The 13,873-nt window shown below is 41.1% G+C and overlaps 1 protein-coding gene across 3 annotated transcripts in view; it reads left to right on the top strand.

The window, feature by feature from the left end:
* RARB (retinoic acid receptor beta) overlaps positions 1–13,873 on the top strand; it is a 305,303-nt gene that overhangs the window by 286,286 nt on the left and 5,144 nt on the right. For all 3 annotated transcript variants that reach the window (XM_073333465.1, XM_073333466.1, XM_073333467.1), the window contains exons 6-7: positions 9,875–10,079; positions 11,721–11,879. In XM_073333465.1, the coding sequence (XP_073189566.1) occupies positions 9,875–10,079; positions 11,721–11,879 (364 nt within the window). The remainder of the gene's footprint in view (positions 1–9,874; positions 10,080–11,720; positions 11,880–13,873) is intronic.

Below are 13,873 nucleotides of genomic sequence, written 5' to 3'. Positions count from 1 at the left end.
GTTTAAATTGTGGTGAAAACAATTTGTTCCTCCCCCTCCCCCATTGTTAATGTGAAACTGAGGTTTCATTATGAACACTAAACTTACGGGTCTACGTAGGGGATGCCTAGAAAGACAGTTCACTATATAATAGCCTTGGGATGGCTTGTACCTCTGATGCCATGGATGTGATAAAAGAGTACAATGAATAAACCACAATTAGAGGACTTCAGGAGCTCAGACATAGGTTAGGGGTTTGTTACAGGATTGGGTGGGTGAGATTCTGTGGCCTGCGTTGTGCAGGAGGTCAGACTAGATGATCATAATGGTCCCTTCTGACCTTAAAGTCCATGATTCTATGATAAATCTTTAGATCAAGATTTTCCCAAGTTGTCATGATGGAATCTGCTGAACCTAAAGGTGGAAGCAGGTGCAGAGCCAACCCTTAAATGCACCATATGTCAATACAGAAAACTTCTGGTAGTGCTAAAATTCACTATAGAGAAGTACTTTCAAATTAACACCATTAAATTTTAGCAAAATGCCAAGTTGAATTTTAAAATCAAATGTGAGGGAGTGTACTCAAGAGCAGGGAACTGGACCAATAGAACTTTGGGGTTTGATTCCTGACTCTGCAACGATTTTCACTTTGTCTGTTCGGGCAAGTCACTTACCTTCCCTTGGCCTCAGTTTCCCCATCTGGCAAACGGGGGTAACAACACTGACCTAATGTTCTTCAACAGAGCACAGTGAGGATGAATTATTATTTTGCAGAGAGATCAGAGATCCTCAGATGAAAGGTGGTCTATAAATGCAAATGAACTATTCTATACTATTCACTATAGTAATTCATAATAAAACTGAAATTGCGACAAGAACAAAATGTGTTTTGGGGAAAAATAATGATGTAAGTGTATGCAATGCCTCCATGGGCCTGAAAAGCCTTCTGTTGGATGGCTATACTGTATGTATTTTGTTTGGCCTCAGCCAGGAGTTTATCCTAGAGAATTTTCAGTTAAAGTAATTAATCATGGAATCCCTAACAAATGCACAACTTCAAATGAAATCATATTGAGGGGAATATTAACTGCTCTGACCTTTTCTTCTTGTTTTGTCAAAAGCCGTTTTGAAGGATCTCTTCTAGGTGACATTGATATATGGGAGAAACAGAGAGAGAGAGGGAGAGAGATTATTCTCTGGCTCATAAAAAAGGGAAAGTTGAGGTTTCCCTACAGTTTCCAAGATTCACCTCTCATTGGCCCTTTGCTTATAGGCTTTCATTCATACTGGACTGTCTCGTCGTTATTGTGTGTGGTCTCTCCACAAGGCAGAACCATTTATTCCCAACTGCATGCCTGTCGTTGTTAGCACTGTTATGATAAGACCCAGCTAAGTTCTTCTTACACCAGAAGGCATACAGTAATTTATAAAGTATGACATGTCTCAAGCGTATTCTGCCTGAGTTATGGGTAGAGAATTGATTTATAATTGTGAAGTTGAAGTGACAAATAATTAATATATTGCTGCAGAACGGTATGGGGAGAGTATACGTATCTTAATTTTTCACCCCTGAACCTTAGTTCTTAAGATGCCTCCCTTCTATTTGGGGCCTCTCATTCCATAGGAATGCTCATCAGCTGTAATTCTGATTGGTTAAAATCCAAATGTTAACTCTGCCTCAGCATTGAATGCTATCTTAGCTTTGAGGATATGCTCTCTCTCTATTTTGTGTCTCTCTCTAATGGCTATACTAGTTGCACATATTCCTTAGGTTTCTGTAGGTTATTAAAATTTTAAAAATTGTGAGGTGTAGACTTTGTAGCTGGTGCTTTATCTTAAATTTTCAAATACTCCTAGCTTATGGACAAGTGACTGAGTGAAAATTGATTTGGTAGATTTTACAAAAATATAAGTGGTCTTTATCTTAGTAATAGCAAAATGATTGATGTTTAACTCTGCAAGTACATAGCAAAGACTGATTCTTGAGAAAGTGATGCACCATATCACAGAAAATATGGCAACCTTCAAGCCATTCTTCAAAAGTTTATCAAAGCACGTCCCTCCTCATTATCTGCCCACCTTTCCTCTGCTCCTCTCAAAAAGGGAAAGCAGCAAAACTGCACGTGAGTTACAGCAAAAAACTTAAATTACCAATAAAGGGAAAAAAACCTGAAATTTGTCAAAAATAAGCTCAGGCTTCTATATAGTGGAGAGACATAACTTTTTCTTTTGACATTTATGCAGGTTTTATGTGACTATTTTATGTGCTGCTTAAAAAGAAGAAAAAGACAATTACCATAACAACCACAGAATCATGTGGCACATCTTCTGTCTGTGAAATGCCCAGCACATTAACTAAACCTGCGCTACCTGTATCTAATCTGAATAGGAATGCAATTCCATATTTTTATTTAAGTTAAATGTCAGCAATTTTAGCAATGTATTAATAATGCATGTTTTTTCCCTGCAATAGTCTATTTCCCATAATTATAAGGATGTATTTCAAACCCTTTATTTGGTTTTACAGTTGTACACAGAATGCACACTCTATACACAAATGCTGCACATACATATGCATGATGCGTACATACCACACGTACTACATGAACATTGCACTTACATGTACACACCACACAGTGCCTGTACGTGCATATTGCTGAGATCATAATGCACACACACTGAAGCACCACACGTGTATTGCTCCCACCCCCACATACCACACGCACGCTCCCAGCTATTTCTTTCCTTGTTTTGTGAACAGGGGAAATGAATCTTGCCGGTGGCCTAAGGGAATGGTACATGCTGAAGGCAGCTGGAGGGCATGCCTGATGTGTCAATTCCTCTCATGACACCATTTTTGTTTCTGCCTTGGGAACTCAGCAAATGGTGTCTACTGTTACTTGTCTAATGTGGACATGGGCATGTTTTCACAGCTGGAATAGACCTGCATTCTAATGGGGGGACATATAGTGTTGAAATATACACGCTAATCTGGTCAGCTAAAACAATAAAGGTTTTGTAGGGTGCTCAACACAAACTCAGATCCAGTAAGAATTTCAGGTGTTGTGATTGATGTAATCTCCTCCTCATGTCTAGAAGCCACTCCTCCATAATTGTATTCCTCCACTTCGCTACTGCTTTTGACACTATGGACCATCCACTTGGTCTCTTCCTGGGGCTTCTGTGATTTGTATGTTTCCTGGCTCTTCTCTTACCTTCCCAGGTGCTCTTTCCCAGTTGCTTTTGGCAGATTCTCCTCTTTCTCCACCCCCCTCTCTCGGTTGGGGTTCCACCAGCTGTCTGTGCTGGGACCATGACTTTTTTCTCCTCTTCACTTGTGCTCCTGGTGGAGCTTCCTCTCCCATGGGTCTCTATTCTCACCTCCCTATTAAGGAGTGTCGAATCTGTTGTTATTTATGTGCGGGCAGTGTGCATCTCATTCAGTCTCTTACTCGCTGCCACATCTTTCTGTCTTTCCTGTATCACTTCTTGGATTCTCCACTGCTTCCACAGACTAAACAGATGAAAAACATATCCTCACAACTTTCTGCATGACGTTTCCCAGCCTAGTGAACGGGCTGTTTTTTGCTCCTCTCTATACAGCTAGACTGACTGACTCCAGGATAGTCCCGTGTCTGGAGCAGCCTGTCCTAAACATGCCAGTCTTCCTTCTACATTCAGTTCAGCAGGATATGGTGTGTTTTTTCCTGCATCAATGGTGGTGTGCCCTCCCAGGGGAAGGAGGGAGGAAAAGCCTGATTTGTGGCACTGGATTCCCCAATCTGAGGTGAACTTGTTCAACTTCTCCTGCCACCAGCCTCTGAAAAACTTATTTTATGGGAAAACAGAACAGTATTGCCCTATATATTCTCACATGCTGACACAACCTCATGTAAGTGCAAATAATTACGTGTGTGGATACACACACTAGTTATGAGCCAGGGAGTCCTTCCCAGGCAGCTCCACCTCTGAACAGACAAGGATGTGCTGCCTGGGCATATGGAAGTTTCCTTGAAGTTTCTGCCATTTACTAAACTCTGCATGCCCCTCTGCTCCTAGAAAATTGGTGAACTCTGCAGGAGTGTTTGTCCGGCTGCTCTCTGGTTCTACAGGCAGGGTATATATACCCTGCAGGCCTCAAGAGCCATGGATACTGGGACACACCAGATCTGGGAAGCCTTTTAACTGCAGGGCCAGAAGGATGCTTGACCCTGGAAACATGCCCTTCAGTTCTGTGGAACTTTCAGGAGTGCAGGATTGCCATGTGTGGCCACCTCCTTCCACAATGGAAATTCGTCCCCCACCCTGTCCTGATGAGTAGGGGATGCTGCCACTTCTCAGCTTTGGGTCACTAGGCAGGAGGAGATTAGAAGCAGTAGGCTCACAATCCACACTATCCTGCGGTTGCTAATCCTTTTCCTGTGGGCTGGGGGCTTCCTCTTCCCTGGCCCTCCACTGATTCTTGTTTTGAGGCAGGCTGGGACCTCCTGTTATTCTTTGGGTACTCCAGGGAAAAGGGGTTTCCTAGTCCATCACCTTGCTGCCACTGCTGCCTCCATGTTGGATTGACCAGGAAGAAGGGGACCACAGCTAGACTCTGATTTTCTTCCTCCCTGGCCTGCTGCCACTCTTTAGGTTGCCCTACCATAGCCACCAGCCAAGCAGTTGGGCCCATGTGGGACCCTCACCACCAGCCCGAGAGCAGTAAACCCTGTGGGGGTGCTGTGGTCCATTCCCTGTGGAGACTCCTGCCCAAATAGCACATGTAGGTGGTGCCACTAGGAATGGAGCTGTGGAGGTCAGGGACCCACGTTTTTCTTTTTTTTTTTTTTACATGCCTAGGGTCCCAGTTTGCCTTAGTTCAGCCCTGATAACATGAGTTCTGCCCAGGGTTCCTTTAGAGTTTATAAATTATCAGCCTTGTGGACTTCATATGGTAACTAACTACCACTGTGAACTCTTAAAATCCTTTATACCCTGGCAGTTTGACTGTGGCTATGAACTTCATAAAATCCATCCAGTGTGGGCTGTGGAATTCTTTTAAACTCAGAAAAATTATAGCGAATAATGCCAAGCTTTGGCGAACAGTTAGAAGCATCTGTCCTCACTGAGAATGTCATAATTTAAGCCAAATCTGAAGCCAAGACTTGTAGAGATAAAATGCTACTAAAAATAAAAAGAATTCAGAAATCTTTGCGGAAGTGACTGCTTCTTATTTTACAAGTCGCCATTTTTGGATTTCTTCTCTGCTTATCCACAAATTAACAGAAAAATTCCACACAAATTGGTTTAATGTTGGCAAAGTTAGTAGAGAAAAGGTTTGTTGAAAAATTGGTCACAGCCTTAAAAATGGAGAGATTACTGTCACTTCATAGTTCTGTCTGTTGTTGTCTGTAGGTGAGAAGGAAAGTTCAATCTGTCTTCATTCCTTTGGTACAAGAAGTAAGAATTTCTCAGCTCTAATCCCTAAAATTATCATTCTTATTTTGCGTGTTGTAAACCCATGCAGTGACACTAAGAAGGCATTCTTGTGTGCAAAATAATAGGTGCAAACTGACAATTATTTGGACATGCCACTGCTGGATTTTTGCGAGAGCACCTGCTGTGGCTTCTGTTTCCAGGAATTCGAACTGTCTATCAAACCGGTTAAAAAAAGTGAAGACAATATTATTGAAAGAAAGTCAAGACTGCCTTTATAAATCTGTTTAAAAGAGACTGCTTAACAGCAGTGAGAGCTTTGTAAATTTAGCTTTCTGAATGTGTTCCTTTTCCTTTTGTGTAACATGTTATTTTGCTATTCGTTCTTCCTTCATGAGGAATCCGGATATTTGAAGATAAAAATATTCCTTAAAACAAAGGATGCTTTAATCCTTTGCATAAGAACTTTATTTGTGGCTGCAAGTGGCATTTCACTGCAGTGTGACAATTAAAACACTTGGCTGCACTCCGGAATCTAAACAATATTAAAGACGTTAGGGGAGGATGTTTCTAGACAGTGGTTCAGCTTAAAACAAAAATATCAGTGTATCTGTTGCTCTTCAGTGTACTGATATTCCCCGTTTGTTCTGCAATGAATCTAAACTTGATATTTACTTGACAAAGGAGTTTGCTTAAGAAAGGGCTTAGTAATGATTATGTAAGGCCATTGTGGCAAAAATTCTGGCAAAAATTGGGTGCATAATGCTCTACTGGTGTGGCTCCCTGGCACCTCTGATGGAAGCTGTCATGCAGACAGTGTTCAGGTATTTTTAGCACTGTGTCATTTAACCCCACTGTGAGTCCCACCCGTATGCATTGTTGAGGAAGAATGGGGGCGGGGGCATGAATGGTACTAGCATAAAGGTCTCTACACTTGGGCTATGCTTAATTTTGCAAATTATCTTGCAACTTCAAATTAAAAAGAACTGAAATCTAAGAATTGCCAGTCAGAAAGTTGGAAATCTGACCAGCATTGGCTACTGTCATATTGGAATACCACTGTTGTCACTGTGGTTCTCACAGCGAAGGAGTTACACCCCTAGAGGTTTTATAGAAGGAGGCTCAGTGTTCCCAAATAGCACCAACAGAGGAGTACACTAGACAACTTGGACGGGGTTCTCCAGCTCTGAGTTCCATGATAGAAGAAGCAAACCAAATCACATTGTTCACAACAAACAGCATGCTCTGCTAAGCGATAGATGTTTGTTTTCTCTACAGTCCACTGGGTTAAAGTGTATCGAGATTCTTGCTCCTTTAGCAGTTCATTTTATCTCTTCTTTTATTATAATTTTTAAAAAATGATTTAAGAAAACAAATCATTGAGAAATAAGCTGCAGGAAACTGTGGGGTCCCTAAAGTGCAAAACATGGTATTATAAATTCATGGGGAATGAAAGTGGAAGAGATGCTTTGCCCACTTTTACTTATTGGCAATATAAGTGTTTGTTAATATCTGCTAATTTGTTATCTGCTAGTTTGTTAATATCTGCTAGTTTGTTAATATCTGCTAATAATCCTGAAATATACATTGGGCTAGTACCCATTCTTCTGTAAAGATTCAGGACATCTGACCTACCAACACTGTCTTAAACAAGAACATTTATGCTGGAGGTCATTTGTGGGTACAAAGTGTTAGAAGTGCCATGAATTAATCAGAATTGTTCATGTTGCTACCAGTTATATTTGCCTCTTTTGATCATTGATTAAAAAGGAATTTTGAGAGCATATTCTAATTCAAAGAAAAATATATTTAATTCTGACACACACATCCCCTCAGCCCAAATTCTTAATACTTTGATGTATGCCCAGACTATGGGCTAAGACAGAAAATAGGGGAGGTGCCTTATACAGAAATATACCATATTAGGGCTTTTACAGGAGGTTTAAAAAGAGAGAGAAAAGCTTCCCTGTAGGTCTCTTAAATGCCATTCCCTTTGATTCTCCTCCCCTCTCATTTGGAACATTGTTGCCAGGCAAAGATGAAAGAACCAACCGCAGATTGGTCAGCAGCCAAGTATTTGAGGGCTTCTGAGTAAGAGCTTCTGTAGCTATAGAAATAATTAAAATTCTCTCTGTGTTAGGTTGTATTTGTGTAAATCTTTTTTTGTTGAGTCTCTTAAACAAAGTAAGCTAGCTGTACAGGAAATAGATGGAGTCAAACCCTGATAAAATAGCATTGTGAAGGCAAAGAATATGAATATGAGCTTAGCCAGCTAATCAATTATATTTTTGTGTGTTTTTTCAAAGTAAAACCTGAAATTTTATAAACTGTTTTTCACCATATGTAACCTGAATGTATGTGATGGGCTGTGTCAGTTTTACTTATATCCTTGTACCCATGTTCTTCATTAACTCAACAACTGTATAAATTAATCCATGCCATCCAGGAAACCTTTACATATAATGGTTTTGTCTTAATTGGCATAAGAGTTCTTTCTATCTCTTAAGAAATGCCTGGCACCTACGTACTGAATGCATCACTGTGGTACCATAGAGCTTCCCCTGGCAACGCTTACTAATGAATGCAGAGCATTCTAAATGTGTTATCTGTGCATTTTCCCCGCTATGTCGAGTCCTCCCCATCCTATAATGGAACGTTCTACTTTGCTGAGGGTCAGGCCTGACTGGCTTTACACACACGAGTAAACCTACTGAAATCTACGCTGCCTCAACTCGTAAAACAATGTAAGATGCTTTCAACGGCAGGAAAATGAATCTCTTCCCCAGCCAACAGGGTTCCCAGTGTTCTGATTGCTGAACAGGACCAAGTAAAGGAGCAGGCTGTAACTTAGAACAGGCAGAAAATATTATAAACGAAGAAGAAGAAGTTGGGCCAGCTCTGCAGACAGTCTGTCACAAGCTCGGAAGTGAGTTCCCAGGCTGGCAAAGGAAAGGAGCAGTTGCAGAGGTGTTAAACTCATCCACTGGGGGATGGAGAACTTTTTGTGTTGATCTCTAGAGATCCTCCTACCAGCTTGAGGGAGTAGGTGCTGGTGTGCCTTCAAGACCAGGAAAAGTCACCAGGACAGAAGGTCTTTGAGGGCAAGGGATGTGAAGGGGGAGGAAAAACTGGGATAACTTTAGTCTCTGTGGGGCTGTGTCCTTACACACCAAGAGAAAAATGAAATAGCATAGGTTCCAATCCTTCCCCCACTAAAGTCAGAGGCAAAAATCCCACTGACTTGAAATGGAGGCATGAGCAAGCTCAGAGGCGTGTGCATCTGTAGCAAAGCTTTATGGGAACGGAGATATTTAGATCAACAAAAGATGAAAAGCACACATAATCAAAATACAGTACTGTATCAGATTATGATTTTTCACTGAAGTGACCACCCAAAACTAGAATGCTCTCAAATGTGAGCCTCACACCCAGTTGCATGCTGTCAGGAAACAGTAGTGAAATGCAGTATTTGTTACAGGTGAAAAATGCTTTTATGCTTCAATAGAACTATCCCCTCTGTGCGGCCTGCTCACTTACTAGCTACCAGCCCTCACCATCTCCCAGGAAGTGCAACAATCTCAGAGAGGTGTAGGGACCAGAGCGACGGTGGAAGAACACTTCAGAATGTATTGGGTACTGATTAAAAGTGTATTGTTCTGCGATCTGTTCATTTGACAAATCACAACTGTGAATTTGCCTTTGCTTCTTTACGTGTCCTACCACTCCCAGTTAGGCCCTCTTCCGACTAGATCTGCTGACTCCTACAGAGCTGATTGTGTACAGATGGTAGCACAGTCCCGTTTGCTATGAAGTCTGCCTCTGGTCCCTGCAGTTCCACTCAGTTCTGTTACTTCTCTGACGCACACGCAGAGGGGACAGGCTCAGGAAAGTTTTTGTATTTCCTTATTCATAATATTTTTGAGACTTTACTCGGAATTGGAGCAGTTATATAGAACAGATCCACAAAAATCACTAAAATGTGTGTAAGCCCAAACACATGGCTGGTGTGCTGTTACTGATAGGACCAAGGACTGTATGTTAGGGGCTAGAGTTACAAGGCTAGAGTTACAAGGAAACACCACTGTAGATTTAGACTGATAGTGGGTACTAGCGGCTTGTTGTGTATCTATCAGGATAATGTTCACGACTTACACAAACCTTGGGAACAGAAGTCTTGTGATCATTTTGGCTAAATGGGAGTTCATGGGAGAAGTTGACTGGCCTAGAAAATTGCCAACTTTTTAAACATTTAGCAGAGAGAAGACTGAGCATTTTCAGTTTGTCTCCATGCACTTTGTAATAATGAATTTTGGCAGCAATAGCATAAATCTCAACTTTATGTAATCAATATTTTGGGCTCTGTGTACTGTGGCCTCAGGAGTAGTTTGCTGTGTCACAAAAGCTGTCTGGACTCTTCATGACAAATCTTTTCTCGGATGAACATATCAAATTTCATTCTTTTTCCCTCCTCCCACAGATCCTTAGAATTTGCACAAGATACACACCAGAGCAAGACACTATGACATTTTCAGATGGCCTTACCCTAAACCGAACTCAGATGCACAATGCTGGATTTGGTCCACTAACTGACCTTGTGTTCACATTTGCCAACCAACTCCTGCCTTTGGAAATGGATGACACAGAAACAGGCCTACTTAGTGCCATCTGCTTAATTTGTGGAGGTATTGTACAGCGTGAACTTGGATACTTTAAAAACAAATCCGTTAGGAGCTTTCTTAATAATTTACATTGCTAAAATATATAATAATTAGATATTTAAATAATAGATATTTAAATAAATATAGTATATATTTATTATATATAGATAGATAGATCTATGTAATATATTAATTTCTATATGCAAGTGACATTCAGGGCTTTTCATTTGGCCAAAGTTTGTACTCCTTATACAAGTAAAATTGTCATGGAAATCAGTCAGCTAGATCACTGGGAATTTTACCTCAGAGAGGAATGCAGGATTTATCCCGTTGGGTCTTTTTTTTTTTTTATTGTAAACTGTATATGGTATTATGTACACACAATTTCTTTTGTACAACAGGGATTTTTAATTTTTTTATCCAACTGCTGTCCATAAATATGTGTGCACATACACGTGGGTGTGTGTATACACACACACACACATATATAGACAGAGAGATCCTGGGCTCAATCCTCCTTTCCAAAATTGACGTTATGAACAAGATTTTACTCCAACAAATACACCAGTGGTGCTGACTTGATTTCTTGGGTTTGATCATGACTTATGTAAACAGACACTCGCAAGTTAAACTCGAGTCAATTTCAAAAAGTTGTTTCAGCTGCACCTGAGTGTCTCTGCCGAATTTTACTGCTCTTTTTAAAATAATGCTTTTCTTTCACCTTTTACTGTGCAAAACTCTGACACAAGCAGGAGAAACTGACCTAAATTCGAAGTAGACGCTTAGGTGCTGTCAAATGCGCATAGCAAGCAACTTTGTTCTCTCTAATTTCTTTCAGCTATAATACTCTTAGGCGTTACCCACAGCAATAGCTAGCCAAAAATGTAGAGACAGAAGTGTGATTGTTAAACTAGTGGTATACCTTTAATGTAACTTTTATTTAAATATTTTTCTAAGCATAACACTTCGGAATAACTGGGTTTCTTAATGTGAGACATCAGCATTGGTTTCAGAGTAACAGCCGTGTTAGTCTGTATTCGCAAAAAGAAAAGGAGGACTTGTGGCACCTTAGAGACGAAATAAATAAATAAACAAATAAATTGGTTCGTCTCTAAGGTGCCACAAGTCCTCTTTTTCTATCAGCATCAGTGTGAGTGGCAAATCAGAACCCTGAATGTTTCCAATGACATTTGTTGTAGTTCAGGCTAGTGCTGCCATCTGCTGATAGGCAAAGGTAATTGACTTGCTCGTGGAACTCCTGATCCAATAACCAAATGTGGCCTTTTAACTTAGTTGAGTCTCATTATAAAAATAAACACAAACAAAATTAATTTCAAAATGTTACATTTAGCATCATGCTCATCCCCTGGGGTGGGAGAGACAGGAAGCAGGGGAGTAAGGGTTTTGCATTGCTCGTATTGTAATGCCTCCAAGTAACTGAGGAACAGCATGGGTAAGATAGGAGGAGACTCCCAGCTTGTTCTCTTCCGGCAGAAGGATGATGACCGAAAGAAGAGACACAGAGGGGTGGGCGTGAAAGAGGAATGAACTAAAAATCGGGAGACCTACAGAGTTTCATTCAAGAACACGGAGGAACCTCTTGTTGTTTGAAGGTTGTGAAAAACATTAGATTTATACCAATGGCAAAATTTTTATTCTCTCCAGACCGCCAGGACCTTGAAGAACCAGCAAAAGTGGATAAGCTACAGGAGCCATTGCTGGAAGCACTGAAAATTTATATCAGAAAGAGACGACCCAACAAGCCTCACATGTTTCCAAAGATCTTAATGAAAATCACAGATCTTCGCAGTATCAGTGCGAAAGGTACGGTGTGCGGTGGCCTCTTCACCATCACAGTGTCAGGAGACAGCTGGCATGTAGAACTGGATTTATGCAAAAACAAAACCCACCCTCTTTTATTTTTCTTTGCTGGGAAATCTTTGTTTAATTCTTTTTATCTATGTTTGTATCGCACCCCCCTGTAGATATGCACCGTGCTTTAACAGCACCATGCCGTGTATACAGAAAATGAGATTTTGGGCAAAGATGGGTTAGGAATGAAATTATGCATCACCAGGAACTGTCTTACCAGTTATTTTAACATCAGAATCAACCTCTGAATTGGCCTTTGTTAATCTTCTTTTGTACGCAACGTGTGGTTGATATTTGGTGGTCAACCATCTAACTGCTGCATCGAGGGTGACAAGGTGTTGCAGTCCCCCTCCAGTCTTGTAATTGTGCACTCTCTCCACCCCGTTTGATCACCTGCATTGCTGCCCTGTAGTTGAACTCTGAAGATTGGGCTGAGCCAAATTTCTGCATTGTGGTGAGCACTCTGTGACACTCGAGTCTAGGATCTGTGTCCAAGGTTGCAAACAGGTGGATGTAAGTTAGAGCTTCTGAAATTCATCAGCATGTCTCGTCCAGAGTTGCTGCCACACTGTGAGGATGTAGCTGTTGGCCTGGATATGCCATTGTTCATCTGAAATTGGCACTAGGCCAGCAGCACTGAACATGAGTGTATGAACAGCTGCTGAAAAAGGATGTCACAAAGTCAATTGTTGCAAGTCAGCAGGTGTAGGTTTTCCTTCTGGAGGTAGGCAGATACTCATCTCGTCAGCTTTACATATGTGTAACTGCATTGGCTTCAGTGGAGTTACACACCCGACTTACACCAGTGTGAGAGCAGAGGCAGGCCATGAATCTCCAGTTGAATAGTTAGTGCACTGAATCACCTGTCCCCTGTTTTTAATGGTCATTATTCTACTTTCTTGAAAGTTTCCAGCCTCTCTCTTCTCCCCTGCAGATATCAAAAGCAATGTTAGGTTTCCTTCAGCTGCTAGATTTGTCAGGAGATTTCTGTATGTAAACTAATTGAATCTGTTATACTGATTTAAAAGGAAAACAACTGACTGCATTTGTATTTGACAGCATGCCTCAAAACTTTTCCCAGTCAGATCCCAGAAGAGAAGTCAGCATCTTAGTATAGTTGCTTTCAATTAAAATCTAAGTTGTCATTAGCTTTAAGACCACAGGGATCTAGGTTAAGAGGTTAGAATTCAATTTATATGGTGACGTGAGATTTATACGCTGAAGTGAAAAGTTAGCCTTAAGGCTTGATGTAAATTAAAAGATCATTCTAGAGGGAAGTTCCAGAACTGGAGTAGAAAGCAAAAGTGGTCCTCAAAGATCTAAATATCATACATAGTTTAATAAAGCTCATCATTTGTTCATGAGGGTGAAGTTCAGAAAGTTGATTGTCTCTCTATCAGGCTAAATTTACAAAGTTAACCTGTAACAACATAAGGCTATAAAAATGTTTAGGAAAGGTCACCCAGTCTACCATACATGCTTCTGGGAAATTTTGTCTTATTTCCACTTTCCTGTTTTTTTTTTTACCATAGCTCTTCTTATTGTAAGCGGGGGAATAGTCCCACTATTGTGGGGAACTTCCCTGGCTTCTGCACTACCCCGGCGAAGTGGGTTAGCGAAAGGATCTGAGTCCTTGCTCCCACTTCCTTTACCCAGTGGCCTGCCTGCTCTTGAGGACTCCCCTTCCCCTTCCACTCTCCTGTCTGGCAAAGTCCTCGTAACCCCAACAAGGCTGGGCCCAGGATTCCGGGGGGGGCTCTCAACCCCCAACCCTGCTGCAGTCACCTAAGACAGGGGCTAGGGTGTCCCCACTCCGGGGTACTCTCTCTGCACTGGGCACTTCTCTGACCCACTGACCATTACATACAATTTAAAGCAAATGCAAGTTATTTAACCAACAATTAATTTTAAAAAGAATAAGGAAAAATGGGAAAGGTGAAAGGAAA

The sequence above is a fragment of the Lepidochelys kempii genome, chromosome 2, assembly GCF_965140265.1.
Source record: "Lepidochelys kempii isolate rLepKem1 chromosome 2, rLepKem1.hap2, whole genome shotgun sequence".
In the NCBI taxonomy this organism is placed as follows: domain Eukaryota; kingdom Metazoa; phylum Chordata; order Testudines; family Cheloniidae; genus Lepidochelys; species Lepidochelys kempii.
Note: the sequence above shows the minus strand (reverse complement) of the source record. Positions and strands in the feature narration are given on the sequence as shown.